The sequence below is a fragment of the Spermophilus citellus genome, assembly GCF_964194105.1.
Source record: "Spermophilus citellus genome assembly, chromosome: 15".
NCBI classification, from domain to species: domain Eukaryota; kingdom Metazoa; phylum Chordata; class Mammalia; order Rodentia; family Sciuridae; genus Spermophilus; species Spermophilus citellus.
The window spans coordinates 47,681,783-47,696,224 of record NC_138195.1 but is presented as its reverse complement, the minus strand read 5'-3'; the positions used below and the strand labels follow the sequence as shown (position 1 = coordinate 47,696,224).

The following is a 14,442-nucleotide window of genomic DNA, read 5'->3' as shown; positions in this document are numbered from 1 at the left end:
CCAGGCCCCTGTTTTTTTAATTATTGAGAAATTAACCATTATTGTAATGTCATTAGGTTAAAACCACCTCAGAATTTAACTGTGTTCTTAGCTTTAAATTAAAAAATACCAATTATTAATATAGAAAATTACATTATACATAATAGATCTATACAAAATAGATCAATAGAGAACTAGATGTGAATATAATAATACTGACAAATAATCTTCTCAAAAGACAGTGTTCCCTGTTATTTATTTATATTGGGGTAGATTTTTTTCAATCTAAATATGCAACAGAAATTATTAAGAGTGATCTCAAGGTTTATTAATAATAAAAGCTTTCTAAGCATGTAATGGAAAGGCTTAAAAACAGACTGAAAACAAAATCAGAAATAAGGCAGTGTTGTTTAGTTTGTTAAATTCTATATCAAGCTTTCAGAGGTGAAAAAATAGAGCAGAATCAAAGTACAAAAAGAAAAAAATAGTAAGTTTCCCAGATGTACTTCTAATTTATCTAAAAATAATAACTATATCTTCCAAATAATCCTGGGCTTAAACACACACTGTATCAGCATGTACTAGGCACACAATGGAAAGAAAACATAAAGATATAAACCCATGTAGCCGTTGTTTTTTCCCACTGTCTTGAGTACCTTCCAGACAAAACAATTTTCCCTTTTAGTTATACTGCTTTCTCCTAATGGGAAGGAATTAAACATCTCAATTTATGTAATAAATGTGTATTTTTATAATTTTTAAAAATTCTAACCATTAAGCTTTTACCTTAACACAAAAGATTTAAAGCAAAATTAATCTCCTGGAACTAAAATGACAATAAACTCACAAGAACAATACTTCTCACAAAAAAATGTCCATAATATGTTAAAGGTTTTAAAGCAACAGAAACAATTCTAACAGAACCAGTATATTAGAGAAAATCTAAAAACACCTGATGAGGAAGGAAAGCACAAATAAGAAGCAAATCAGAATCACCCAAAAAAAAAACCTGAGAGGAGCTCTGTATCTATATTTAAAAAACAAATTAATTAAAAATCTGAATTGGGCTGGGGATGTGGCTCAGGCATCGGCGCGCTCGCCTGGCATGCGTGCAGCCCGGGTTCGATCCTCAGCACCACCTACCAACAAAGATGTTGTGTCCGCCGAGAACTAAAAAATAAATGTTAAAAATTCTCTCTCTCTCTCTCCCCTCTCTCACTCTCTCTTAAAAAAAAAAAAAAAAAAGTAAAAAGAGCTGGGGATGTGGCTCAGTGGTTAAGCGCCCCTGGGATCAATCTCTGGTACCAAAAATATATGTGTGTGTGTGTGTGTGTGTGTGTGTGTGTGTTTTCCATCTTTAATATCTGAAACTTTTGTGAACTTGCAAAGTTTATGTAAAAATCACAACTTTGAGATACTACTCAAAAAGAGCTCACATTGCTAAAGTATGCAAAATATTCTTTACAAGGTATAGATGTTACTTTGTTGAGAAGGTTACCCAAATGAATATTATGTATGGGATAGTTTAAATTTTTTACATTTGACTTTGGAATACGGTACATGATCATTATATTAATGTTCTCATTTTGCCATCTATGAATTCTCAAACTTTAGCATGCATCAGAGTCATTGCAGAAAAGCAGATTACTGGATCCCCACACAGAGTTTCAGATGAGGTTTAGGGGCTGAATAATTTGCATACATTTCTAACAAGTTCCAGTTAATGTTGATACTGTCAGTCCAAGGACCACACTGAGAACCTCTGCTCTGTGCTTTATTTAGAACTACTTAGAACTCTAGATAGGATCCTCTGGGCCCTTCTTCAACTAGAACTTATCCTTCAGCCTATCCTCAAAAGCCCACTTGTAGCTGATAAGTCAGTGTGGAGAGAATCTCCCACCTCATTATCTGATCCCATTTTCTCATACCCAACCCTTCCTAGGTAATACTGATCATACTAGCCTACCTTCTGTAGGAAGTCTGTCAAGTCCATTTGGCCCAAATCCCAATGTACTCCTAATACTTTCTCTTAGTAATTTTCCACTGCCACCCCACTCCTTGGCTGTAAGTTCCTACTCGTCCCTACTATATTCAGAACTGAAGCCAGTTTTGTGCTAGTTATCTTTTCCCTTATTGCAGTAGTTCCTAAATAAATTTACTTTTACAACCTTAACCAACATCCAGCTCCATCCACATAAAACATATAAGTAACAACAAATAAGGAAAAGAAGTGAGGCTAACCTTAGAATAAAGGGAGGACCATAACTTTCCTATGTTCATATATATGAATACATCAACAGTGAAACTCTGTATCATGTTCAACCACAAAAATGGGGTCCTAATTAGAGTAAACTATATTTCATGTATGTATAATGTCAAAACACACTCTACTGTCATGTATATCTAAAAAGAATTTTAAAAAACATATATGTATATATATAATTAGAAAGCATGGTCACATTAAAAAAAAAAAAAAGAATGAAGGGAGGGATGTGGCTCATTAGTAGAGCACTTGCCTGAGTTCCAGCCCCAGCACTGGCCCCACCACAAAAAAAAAAAAAAAAGAAAAAAGAAAAAAGAAAGACAGTAGAGAAAGAAGAAGAAAGGGAGTCAAATTATGCTCTATAAATTTACTTTTCAATTATTACATTATGTATAATAAATGCTAGAGAGGATGTGGAACAAAAGGAACACTTTTACACTGCTAGCAAGACTATAAATTAATATAACCACTAAGGAAATCAGTATGGAGTTTCCTCAAAAAACTAGAATGGAAAATGGAACCATCATATGACCTGGCTATACCATGACTCAGTATTTGTCCTGAGGAATTAAAGTCATCATAATAGAACAATAATGCATACCCATATTTATAGCAGCAGCACAATTCACAACAAACTATGGAACAAGCCTATGTATCCAACTACAGATGAATGGATAAAAAAAAATGTGTATATACACAATGGAGTTTTATTCAGCCATAAGGAAAAGTGAAATTATGTCATTTGCAGGAAAATGAATGAAACTTGGGAATATTACATTAAGCAAAATAAGCCAAACTCAGAAGGTCAAAGGTCATATGTTTTATCTGTGGAAGTTAGAGAGGAAATAAGAAAAGAAAGATGTGATGGGGGAGTCTCATTAAAATCAAACAGAGATGAGTATAGTACAGGAAGTGGATGGGTGAAGGCAGAAATACTAGGGAATTATATTGACCAAATTATATTATTATTTTATATGCATGCACAAAGATATAACAACAAATCCTACCATGATACAATGCACCAATAAAAATATGGAAAAAAGAATTCAATTATGCATCAAAATCTTTATATTTTCTAGAACATTCAACACAAAGAAATCAAAATCATTTAAATTGTCTCAAAATCCATCTACACATATATACAGATATATAGGAAATAAAATACTCTCTCTTGTATTATGCTTTGAAAACTAATTTCATTTTCCTAAATTTCCATCAAATGATGATAAAGCATCATGTAAATTTTAATTTAAGTAATACTTATTCTATAACTCACAGACATTGAACACATTTAATGCAGACTTATGTAGTACACACAGCAGAACTGAATATAAAACAGTCACAAGTCTCAAGATGCTCAATCTCATAAGGGAGACAGACAAATAAATTAGAGTACAGAGAAGCAAACTTACTAGGGTTGAAGAGGAAGTTTTCTGAAGGAAGCAGCTGAATTTTGAAGTTATCAAGCATATGAGATTGGGGAAGGGTAGAACAGCACATGCAAAGACACAGAGACAACCACAAGCAATTAGATTTTACTGGCTAAGTAGAAAAAAGCTGGTGACAGGGACTTGCCCATGCAAGCACACTCTACCATTCTTGAATCCTTGAATTTCTTTGTGCCACTATATATGAAGATCTGTGTTTATATAAACTGTGTTATAATTTAACAGAATAATAAACATGTTTAGTATTAACAAAGGGTTCAAAGGTAAGTATCCTACAATATTGTTTAAAAGCCTACTCAGGCACAGTGGTGCACGCCTATTATCCCAGCAACTTGGGAGGCTGAGACAGGAGGATTTCAAGTTTGAGGGCACCTTCAGTAACTTGGCAAGACCCTGTCTCAAAATAAAAACAGAAGGACTAGAGATGAAGTTCACTGGCAGAGTACCCCTGGGTTCAATCCCTATCACTGCAAACAAATAAAAATAAGTAAAAGCCTACTCAAGGGATGGGGATATAGCTCAGTGGTAGAGTGCTTGCACCAAGCCCTGGGCCCGAGCCCAGCAATGCAAAAAATAAATAAATAAATAGATAGATAGATAGATAGATACATAGAGCAGGCATTTATCTAACAACATCCTTCAAACTACTTAGAAGATAATATAATTAAATTTGTACAAAATAAAAATAACATATTATACTTTAGTTCTTTCCTGTTATATTTCTATGGTTGACATTTCTACTGTTGACATATTTCTACGGTTTGCTTATTTTTCTAAAATCCATATTGTAAGTCAATCATATTCTGTGCCTTCATACTTACATTACAGTAGGGAAATTATTTTTGAACAGCTAATTATACAATTTATTACTTAATATAAAATTGTTGGGGCTGGGGTTATGGCTCAGCGGTAGAGCACTTGCCTAGCACATGCGAGGTCCTGGGTTCAATCCTCAGCACCACATAAAAACACATAAAATCAACTACAACTAAAAAATAAATATTTTAAAAATAAATAAATAAATAAAATGGCTTAGGTGAAAAAGGAGAAAAAGCAGTGATGAAAGAATTATCCATACTTCCATGCAGGGAAATTGGTGGTTAGGATTTTATAACAGAGGATTTTCCTACAAATGTATATGTGAAGCATTTTTTTTCCACGTTTCTTTGTTAAATTTGAGTATCCTGGTACTTCTTTTCCCCTTTGTTCTTTCTACCACGCAAAAAGTTTGTTTTCTCCTTCACACCCAGAATGAAGAAAGAAAAAAAAATGTTACTGAACATTTTCCCACCCAAGTCAACAATGGGAAAAATCTGAAAAATATCAAAAGAATGATAAATTCAAATTTGATAATACAGGAGCCAACAAAACATCCAAAATATTTTTCTTCTCTCATTTCTGCCCTTAAGATTTGTTTTGAGGGGCTGGGGATGTGGCTCAAGTGGTAGCGCGCTTGCCTGGCGTGCGTGTGGCCCAGTTTCGATCCTCAGCACCACATACAAAACAAAGATGTTATGTCCACCGAAAACTAAAAAGTAAATATTAAAATTCTCTCTCTCTCTCTCTCTCTAAAAAAAAAAAAAAAAGATTTGTTTTGAGGGCTGGGGTTGTAGCTCAGTGGTAGAGCACTTGTTAAACGTCAGCACTGCATGTAAATAAATGAATAAAAGTCCATCAACAACTAAAAAAAATTTTTTTTTAAAGATTTGTTTTGTTATTCTACTTCCTCTAGTCTAACCCAATAGACCTACAGATCTAGAAATTTGAAACACTCTCAGGCTTTCCCAGACAAAAAAGCATTAAAGTAGCAGAAATGTTTGAGGAAGGTTTCATTTTGTACATGCTATTAAAACTTACTACATATAAAATGAGATTTTTATAAAGGTAACACTTTTTAGAATAAAAAGAGCAACTGGAAATGATTCGGATATAAAGTAAAATTTTACAAGGAAGTTTTATAATCTATTCTTGATACTGTTTCAGTCACATTGGTAAATTATTGAAAAATGAGGGCTGGGGATGTGGCTCAAGCGGTAGCACGCTCGCCTGGCATGCGTGCGGCCCGGGTTCGATCCTCAGCACTACATACCAACAAAGATGTTGTGTCCGCCGAGAACTAAAAAAAATAAATATTAAAAAATTCTCTCTCTCTCTCTCTCCTCTCTCACTCTCTCTTAAAAAAAAAAAAAAGAAAGAAAAAGAAAAATGAAGTTGCAATCTTAATTAAGTTCTACAGAGGGAGCTAGCATAACAAAGAATAAAGTCATAATGGACCAGACTTGAAGAAAAGACCTAGTCTTTTGAAAATATCAAATTTCCACTCATCAACAATAAGCTCAGAATATTCTCTAAGGATTTACCCTAATGATTAGCAAACTCAAAACACAAAACAAAATGGTATGTGGTAGTATTTCTATTTCAAAACAGTACATCATATAAATTCATTTATTACTTTGATAAGTTGTAGGGTTTTTCTTAGATTTCTTACTAAGATGTCCTTTTAGATGAAATAATCTCTTGATCCTTTGAAGAATAAAACTAGCCCATAAACTCAGCTTCAGTGTCAAAAATACAGAGTTCAAAAATCTTTTAATTTCTTTTGAGAGAAACATAAGCAAAGTTCCTATTAGGACATGCACAATGAGGGCTTCTTTAGATACTTTAGTATTGAATAGATAGGTTTCAATTAAGCTTCACTGGAATATTCACAGCACTTGTCCATTTTGAGTATCATTAGAAGCTGAGTTTTTAAAAAAAAACAGTCATTTCTTTTTTGGGGGGAGAGGGTGAAGAAAGACTGTTTCACCATTTTCTCACTGATGTTGTTACTGATGAGTACTATATTTCATCCCTCAGGAAAAGATTCCTTTTTCCAGATAGCATTCTATTCAAAGGGAAATGCAAATTACAAATAATAGCAAAATGTTCATGCAAAATTAATTCTACACAGCTGGTACCTGTAGGTACCTTATAATTGGGGCAGTATGAAAAATTTTTTATGGATTGAGTATGTACTCCATCAAGACGATTTTGCCACAGGCTAAAACCTTGGTGAATCAGGACTCAATGAGTATTGAGAAATAAGGAATTTATTATAGAAATTAAGCCTTATTCAATTCTGAGGAAAAATAGGGAAGTTAATGGTCCAAAAACAAACAGAAAGTCACTAAGTAATCCCATAATAGGTTAATGAGTTTGACCTTTCCAGAACCAGACAGGCATGTATAACTGGTTATAGTGAAACTATGAAGGGGTCAGTGTGTTATCAGCAATGGACAGCTACCACCTCTAAGTTTTCAGTGGTAAGAGCCTTTGTTCTAGTAGTCAGAACAGTGAGATGAAGTGGGAATAAGTAAGGACAACTTGGGATTCTGCCCGAACCTTGTATCTATCTTTCACTACCTCTAATCCAAAAAAAAAAAAAAAAAGCAAAAAACAACAACAAAAAAACTTAACAGGTTAATCACTCTCAGTGACAATGCAATGTGATGTAATACATGTAATGGAAAGGCATGAAAACAAAATCAGAAATAAGGCAGTGTTATTTAGTTTGTTAAGTTCTATATCAAGCTTTCAAAGGTGAAAAAAAATAGAGCAGAATCAAAGTACAAATAATTTTATTGTACAAAGTTCAATTAAAAAAAAAACAAAGAAAAAGATAAAATGTTTCCCGGATGTACTTCTAATTTATCTAAAAATAATAACTATATCTTCCAAATAATCCTGGGCTTAAACACACACTGTTATCAGCATGTACTAGGCACACAATGGAAAGAAAACATAAAGATATAAATCCATGTAGCCTCTTAAACTGGCTTGTAGTTGAAGAAGCTGTCTCTCAAGTATCATTTTGGATTTGTTTAGATTAGTGCTTTGCTATTGTCCATTAAGCAAATGATTTCTTTAATTAGACACTTTCAGTTTATTCAGTAATCCTTCTGGGAATAGCTTCACAGTTTCTAGAATATAATTCTTTTTGGTCCTCACTTGTTAAGAATCATTGGTAGAATATGTATAAAGATGAAATTACTTCATTCAATGTTAGTTTGACATACTTAGAAGTCAACTGATGGTAGCTATTAAAAAAAAAAAAAAAAAAAAAAAAGGAGCAGGGCAAGATGGCACAAGCCTGTAATCCCAACCACACTCAGGAGACTGAGACAGGAAGATCCCAAGTCCAAAGCCAGCCTCAGCCAAAGTGAGGCACTAAGCAACTCAGTGAGGCCCTGTCTCTAAATAAAATACAAAATAGGGCTGGGGATGTGGCTCAGTAGTCGAGTACCTCTAATTTCAATCCCCAGTAGCCCCTACAAAAAAATTAAAAGGAAAGAAACCTAAAATAGATTTAGTACTTATTCCGGGAAGAGCACCTTCCTAAGCACAAACAATGAATTTACCACAAAAAGCTTTTTAAAGTTGAATTTAAAAAGCAATATACTAAACAGTTGTCTTACCAAAAATATGATTGTATTAAAAAAAAACTAAAAAATGTTTCAGGGGATGCAGCATTTGGCTAAATTGAGAGTCTCTAGAGCATTTGGCTAAATTGTGAGAGTCTCTAGCACAATAAATAGATAGGTAACTTCTTTTTTTAACTTTTTTATTTGTAGATGAACAAATACCTTTATTTTGTTTATTTATTTTTACATGATGCTGAGGATTAAACCCAGGGCCCTGCACGTGCTAGGCAAGTACTCTACCGCTGAGCCACAGCCTCAGCCCTAGATAACTTACTATATAAGAAGCATTTTTAGCTTAGGAAAAATCTGCCAAAGTGTCATACACAGAATAAAAAACTAAGATGGAAGGCTGATTGCTCCAGTAGTGACAAAGATGCCAATAATGAGGATTCTGAACATGGCTATTCAAAGAAATCACAAAGGAAAAAAAGTTCAATATTATTTCACATTATATGTGGTCATAAAATATATGATGTAATTAATTCATGTAATAAGTATAAATTTGACTTGTTTCATAAGAATTAAAGCCTTTTGTATCAAGATAGCCAAAAAGCTTTGTATTATATCCTCTTGTAGAAATAATTTTAAGTATTTTGTATTTGGAAGTCAGGCATATATAATACTTGTATGATTTTTCTAAACTCACTCAAAATTGGCTACAGGTCTGAGGTGATTTCTAAAATCACAATAAAATACTATGAAATTAATTTAACCAGCTATTGGGTTCATTATAATCAGTTACTGAACCTTTCAGTGAATATTAATCCCTTGTATTTGTTTTGGGGATTGAACATTTTACCACTGATTTACAACCTTAGTCCTTTCTTAAAATTCTTTATCAAGAGTCAGGGTCTCATTAAATTGCCAAGGCTGTACTCAAAACTGGAAATCTCCAAATCGCTGGGATTACAAACCAGCACAACCACTATTAACCCCTTTTAAAAATTACTGTATACCAAGGGAGCTGCTTCTTGTGACTTAAAAAAAAAAAGGCACTTAAATGAGAAGCAGGAGATTTGGTTTCTAGTCCAACACTGTCGCTAAACAGCACTATTAACTTGTAACAAGTCACTTTATTCGTGTCAATCTCTCACCCTATTCTTAGTAAAATATGGATGTTAGTTCTAAGGTTTATTTACAGGTTAAAGTTACAATTTAAAAGGTCTGAAAGAAGAGGTTCCTGAGAGTAGGATCATTAAAATGTTCATGACAGCTTAAAAACTATACCTTATTTATAAACATTGAAAATAAGTTATCTTTAATATTTTGTCCTTACAGTGCTGAAAATCAAACCCAGAACCTCCCACATGGGAGGCAGACAATCTCCCACCGAGCTACATCCTAACACCCCCATTATTAGTATCTTCTAAAAAAAATTTGAAATCCCTATATTTTAAAAACAAGTTGATTTCATTGATTCTAACTACATTTCAACTTTGACTTCTTGCATACCAGGGTTTTTCTTTTACCTTAAGCAAATACATTTTGCCATGAACAAAATCTACCAGCTTTATAAGCAGTTCTTGGATCATTCTTACCAAAACAATCTTGATGTTTTCAAAGAAAGGCTACAGCACACAGTGTTAATAACAATGGATTTCAGAGCATACCAGATGTCAGTGATTATCTTTAATTGCCATGAACATATCTTAAACATGCCACATAAATACTTACAAATCTCCTCTACTGGTTTAGAAATGGGCACCATTCACTAAAAAATAATAGTATTTTTACACTGTACCAAGGATTAAAGTCTACCAGTATCTCTTCCAACAACCTGTTTCATGCTTTTTGCATAATTTATTTTCTTCCATTTTATCATAATTCTACATTGACAAAACCTACTTTTAAAAAAGAACTAATTTTTAAAAATTTAAGGGGTGGTTCTGACAAAATTTATGGATACTTGTGAATTTATTTATTTATATTTGTATTTGAAATTCACCCCTAACTCCAACCAACATTTTTTGGGGGAAAGCGGGTGCTGGGAATTGAATCCAGGAGTACTTTAGCACCCTTTTTTGAGACAGGGTCTGACTAAGTTGCTGAGGTTGGCCTTAAACTGTTGTGTGATCCTCCTGCCTCAGCCTCCAGTTGCTGAGATTAAAAGCAAGTGCCACCACACCCAGCCCCGATCAACTTTTAACTTATCTGAATCCTCATGATCAGATCTCAATATTTTATATAAGGTAATATAGAAGTATATACAGATATTCATGAGAAAAAAATGCATGTGTTCAGCAACAAGAAAACTAAGTCTTCATTTAAAATAAAGTATCTTTTTTTAAGAAGTTTTAATTCTGTTTTTTTCTTTGTATTATTTATTTTTATGTGGTGTTAAGAATCAAACCCAGGGCTGGGGATGTGGCTCAAGCGGTAGCGCGCTCGCCTGGCATGCGTGCGGCCCGGGTTCGATCCTCAGCACCACATACCAACAAAGATGTTGTGTCCGCTGAGAACTAAAAAATAAATATTAAAAAAAAAATTCTCTCTTTAAAAAAAAAAAAGATGAGAAACAAATACCAATCCTCTTTGATGCCAGTCAGTCTTCCCCAGAGGAACATGTATATTTGTGAAGCCTGAGTGACTAAGCATATATGGAATCTGAATCATCAGATTTCGGGAACTAAGAATTTTTTCTTAATTTTTTTTTTTTTTTGGTAGCTGTAGATGGATACAATAACTTTATCTTATTTATTTATTTATCTTTGTATGGTGCTGAGGATCGAACCCAGGGCCTTACATGTACTAGGCAAGTGCTGTACCACTGAGCTATAACCCCAGCCTCAACTAAGGATGTTTTTAGTGAAATCATAGTTACTGCATGTAAAGAAATATCAAGATAATTAAACAATCAATTTATTGTAGTTTTCTGGTCAGAGGTGGTGATGGGTTTTTTGTTTGTTTGTTTTTGTTTTTATTTTATTGTGGTACTGGAGGTTAAATCCAGAAGTGCTCTACCACTGAGCAAGATCCCCAGCCCTTCTTATTTTTATTTTGAGACAGGGTCTACCTAAATTGCAGAGGCTGGCCTTGACCTTTGATCCCCTTGCCTTAGTCTTCTAAATCATTGGGATTTAGAAGACATATTTTAGGAAATGGGTCAATATGATAAAATATGATGAATTAAGACTGCCTTGAACAGATTAGAAGAAGCAATGTTTTATGAAAATAGTGCATGAAATTACCGATTTTATAATTAAATTTTGTTTTATATCTATATCTCTTGTACTTTTAAAAGACTTTATCTTGAGCACAAAGAGTATTGGCTATTAACTAACATATAACATTTGCACACATTTACATGGCACAATTTGATAATCTGATACATGTATATGATATCTAATGATTGAATCAGGCTTATTAGCATTTTCATCTTCTCAAACATTTCTCTGTGGGATTTTGGTTATTTTAATTATAAAGTCACAAATGAGCTTATTTAAGAACAGTTTTCATAAAAAGCAGCTGGTAAATTTATTTTAATTAGTATTCTATTCTTACAATAGCATATTCAACTCTTAAGTAATTTTAGTACAGAGGTCAGAAACTACAAGACAGAGAACTAGTAGCCAAAAGAACTAACATTATCAACTAATGCAAAATAAATCAAGTGACAATACTAGTAATAAAAGAATGAACAATGAAACATCAATCACTGATTAAAAATGGAATTAACTAATATATGCAATAACACTGATGAATCTCAAAATTACAATGAAAGAGGCCTTATCCAACAGGACGTATATGATTCCACTTATAAGAAATTCTAGGGGTTGGAGTTGTGGCTCAATAGTAGTAGGGTTCGATGCTCAGCACCCCGTTAAATAACTAAGAAATCCTACAACAGGCAAAACTTTAAAAGACCAGCTAGAGTGGCACATGCCTATAATCCCAGTGACTCAGGAGGCTGAGGCAGAAGGATGGCAAGTTTAAAGTCAGCCTCAGCAACTCAGTGACTCAGTGAGATTGTTTCAAAAACAAAACAAAAAAAAAAAAAGGCTGAGGATGAAGCTCAGTAATGAGTGTCCCTAGATTCGATCCCCATTACCACTAAAAATATATATTAAACTCTAGCTAATGTTGATATGTGTTGGAAGATTTCGGGTGGGGGGATATTTAGGGGAAAGCACACCGGTATCTTATAATAAAATGCATCCCCCCCAAAAAATGGATGAATTAATGCATGGTTAGGAGAATGAACATGCAAGTGATAAAGTACAATAAAATGTTAATGATAAAATCTAGGTGGTGTAAGAAATGTTATTTTCAGGTTAATGTTGCAAGTGACTAACAAGTAAAAGAAATCATTTCTGTGTATAAAGCAGAAAAAAAAATTTAGGTGGGGAGCATATGGGTGAATACTGTATGTTTAAATTTTCATAATGTTTTATATATGAGTTAAAAAATAAATTTAAATTTAAAAAATCTTTTTTATATTCAAATGCAAGAAAAAAAAACAGTTGGCTAAGTTCTAACCATAGTGATGAACTATACCTTACACTACTAAAAAATATTAAATAAATTAACACATGAAATGGAGTATAAATTAAGTAATATATATTCTTTTTTTTTTTAAAGAATTTTTTAATTTATTTTTTAGTTTTCGGCGGACACAACATCTTTGTTTGTATGTGGTGCTGAGGATCGAACCCGGGCCGCACGCATGCCAGGCGATCACGCTACCGCTTGAGCCACATTCCCAGCCCAGTAATATATATTCTTGAAAAGCAGATTTCTGAACTTTTAATATTGGTCATCATTTACAAGAACCAAAGGAAACTAACAACTAAATTCCCAAACTAAAAGAACTCTACTAGTAGACCTATACAAAAAATAACCAATGGGCTGGGCATGCACACCTGTAATCTCAGTTACTCAGGAGTCTGAGGCAGGAGGGTCCCAAGTTCAAAATCAGCTTCAGCAATTTAAAGAGTCTCTGTCTCTAAATAACAAATAAAAATGGCTGGGGATATAGGTCAGTGGAAAGTATGCCTGGATTCAACTCTCAGTTTAAAAAAAAAAACAACAAAAAACATTGATTAATGCCTTGCTAAATTGTTAAGCCTGGCCTCAAATTTGCAGTCCTCCTACCTCAGCCTTCCATGTCACTGGGATTTACAGGCATTCATCTCCATACTCAACCCAAACCAGGTTTATTTTTAACTAAAATCCTCATACTTACTGTGAGATGATAATCTTTTAAATATAATCTTAGGGCAAAGAAAAAAAAATATCCCAGAATCCTACAGGCAGCTATTTTTCAAAAGTAAAAGTGCCAGGCATGGTGATTCCAGCTATTCAGGAAGCTGAGACAGGAATATGGCAAATTAGAGGCCAGTCTAAGCAACTTAGACTATCTCAAAATAAAATATAAAAAGGCCTGGGGTATATCAATGGTAGAACTTTGCACCTGGCTTCAATCCCCAATACAGCAAATAAATTTTAAAAAATCAATCAATCTGACCATTTACACACATCTGCTTCACAAGGTGAAGTATATGTAACCTAGGGTTTAATAAACTTACAGTTCCTTGTGCTTTTCTTCAGCCAAGATTTGGTCATTTGCTTTCAGAGAATACCTATAACACAGAAACAGAAGTATACTGGTAATATAAACAGAATTACATTTGACTCAGTAGACATATGATTATAGTATCAACACAGCTATCAGTTGACCACTACATCAAATAATCATTACCATACTGTTATAGTTCTCCAAGCCAATGAATAAAACACCAAGAATGCCCAAGCAGATGGCTCTTTACTGTGCTATTTGTCACTTCCTCTGGCATCACCTCAGGAACTGAAGGGAGATCAACATGACCAAGCTTTGAAACATAAAATATCTTCAGTATTCCTCCAGAATGAATCATATGAAATATTACTCTCATGTTCAAAATTTAACTATTACATTGTTAACCACTTAAAGAGTTCACAAAACAATCTATACAGCTATCCATTCATTAAATATACAGTAAACATCTACTGTGTACCAGGCTATGTAGCAAATAATACGATAGAGGACGAAAAAAATTGAGGGTAGTTTTTTACTAAACCATTTACTAGCTTCCTAATGCTGACAAGTACCTCACCTCTCAGTTTCCCTGTCCAAAAAATAGAGGTTGTCATAACTATTAGATTAGGATCTGCCACAGTACCATAATCTTTGTACTGCTATTGGTAAACATTTCCTGAAAAATACTCAGAAATAAACAACAAGGAACCCAGGTCCTCAGTTTCTATTTGTACTCAGGCCTTTTTTTTTTTTTTTAACTGCTAACCTTCATGACAG

General features: G+C 33.6%; 1 protein-coding gene across 2 annotated transcripts in view; it reads right to left on the bottom strand.

Moving 5' to 3' along the window:
- The window catches only part of ADK (adenosine kinase), a 459,464-nt gene that overhangs the window by 379,365 nt on the left and 65,657 nt on the right, over window positions 1-14,442 (bottom strand). For both annotated transcript variants that reach the window (XM_081268679.1, XM_081268680.1), the window contains one exon: window positions 13,676-13,729. In XM_081268679.1, coding sequence (XP_081124805.1) covers window positions 13,676-13,729 — 54 coding nt within the window. The remainder of the gene's footprint in view (window positions 1-13,675; window positions 13,730-14,442) is intronic.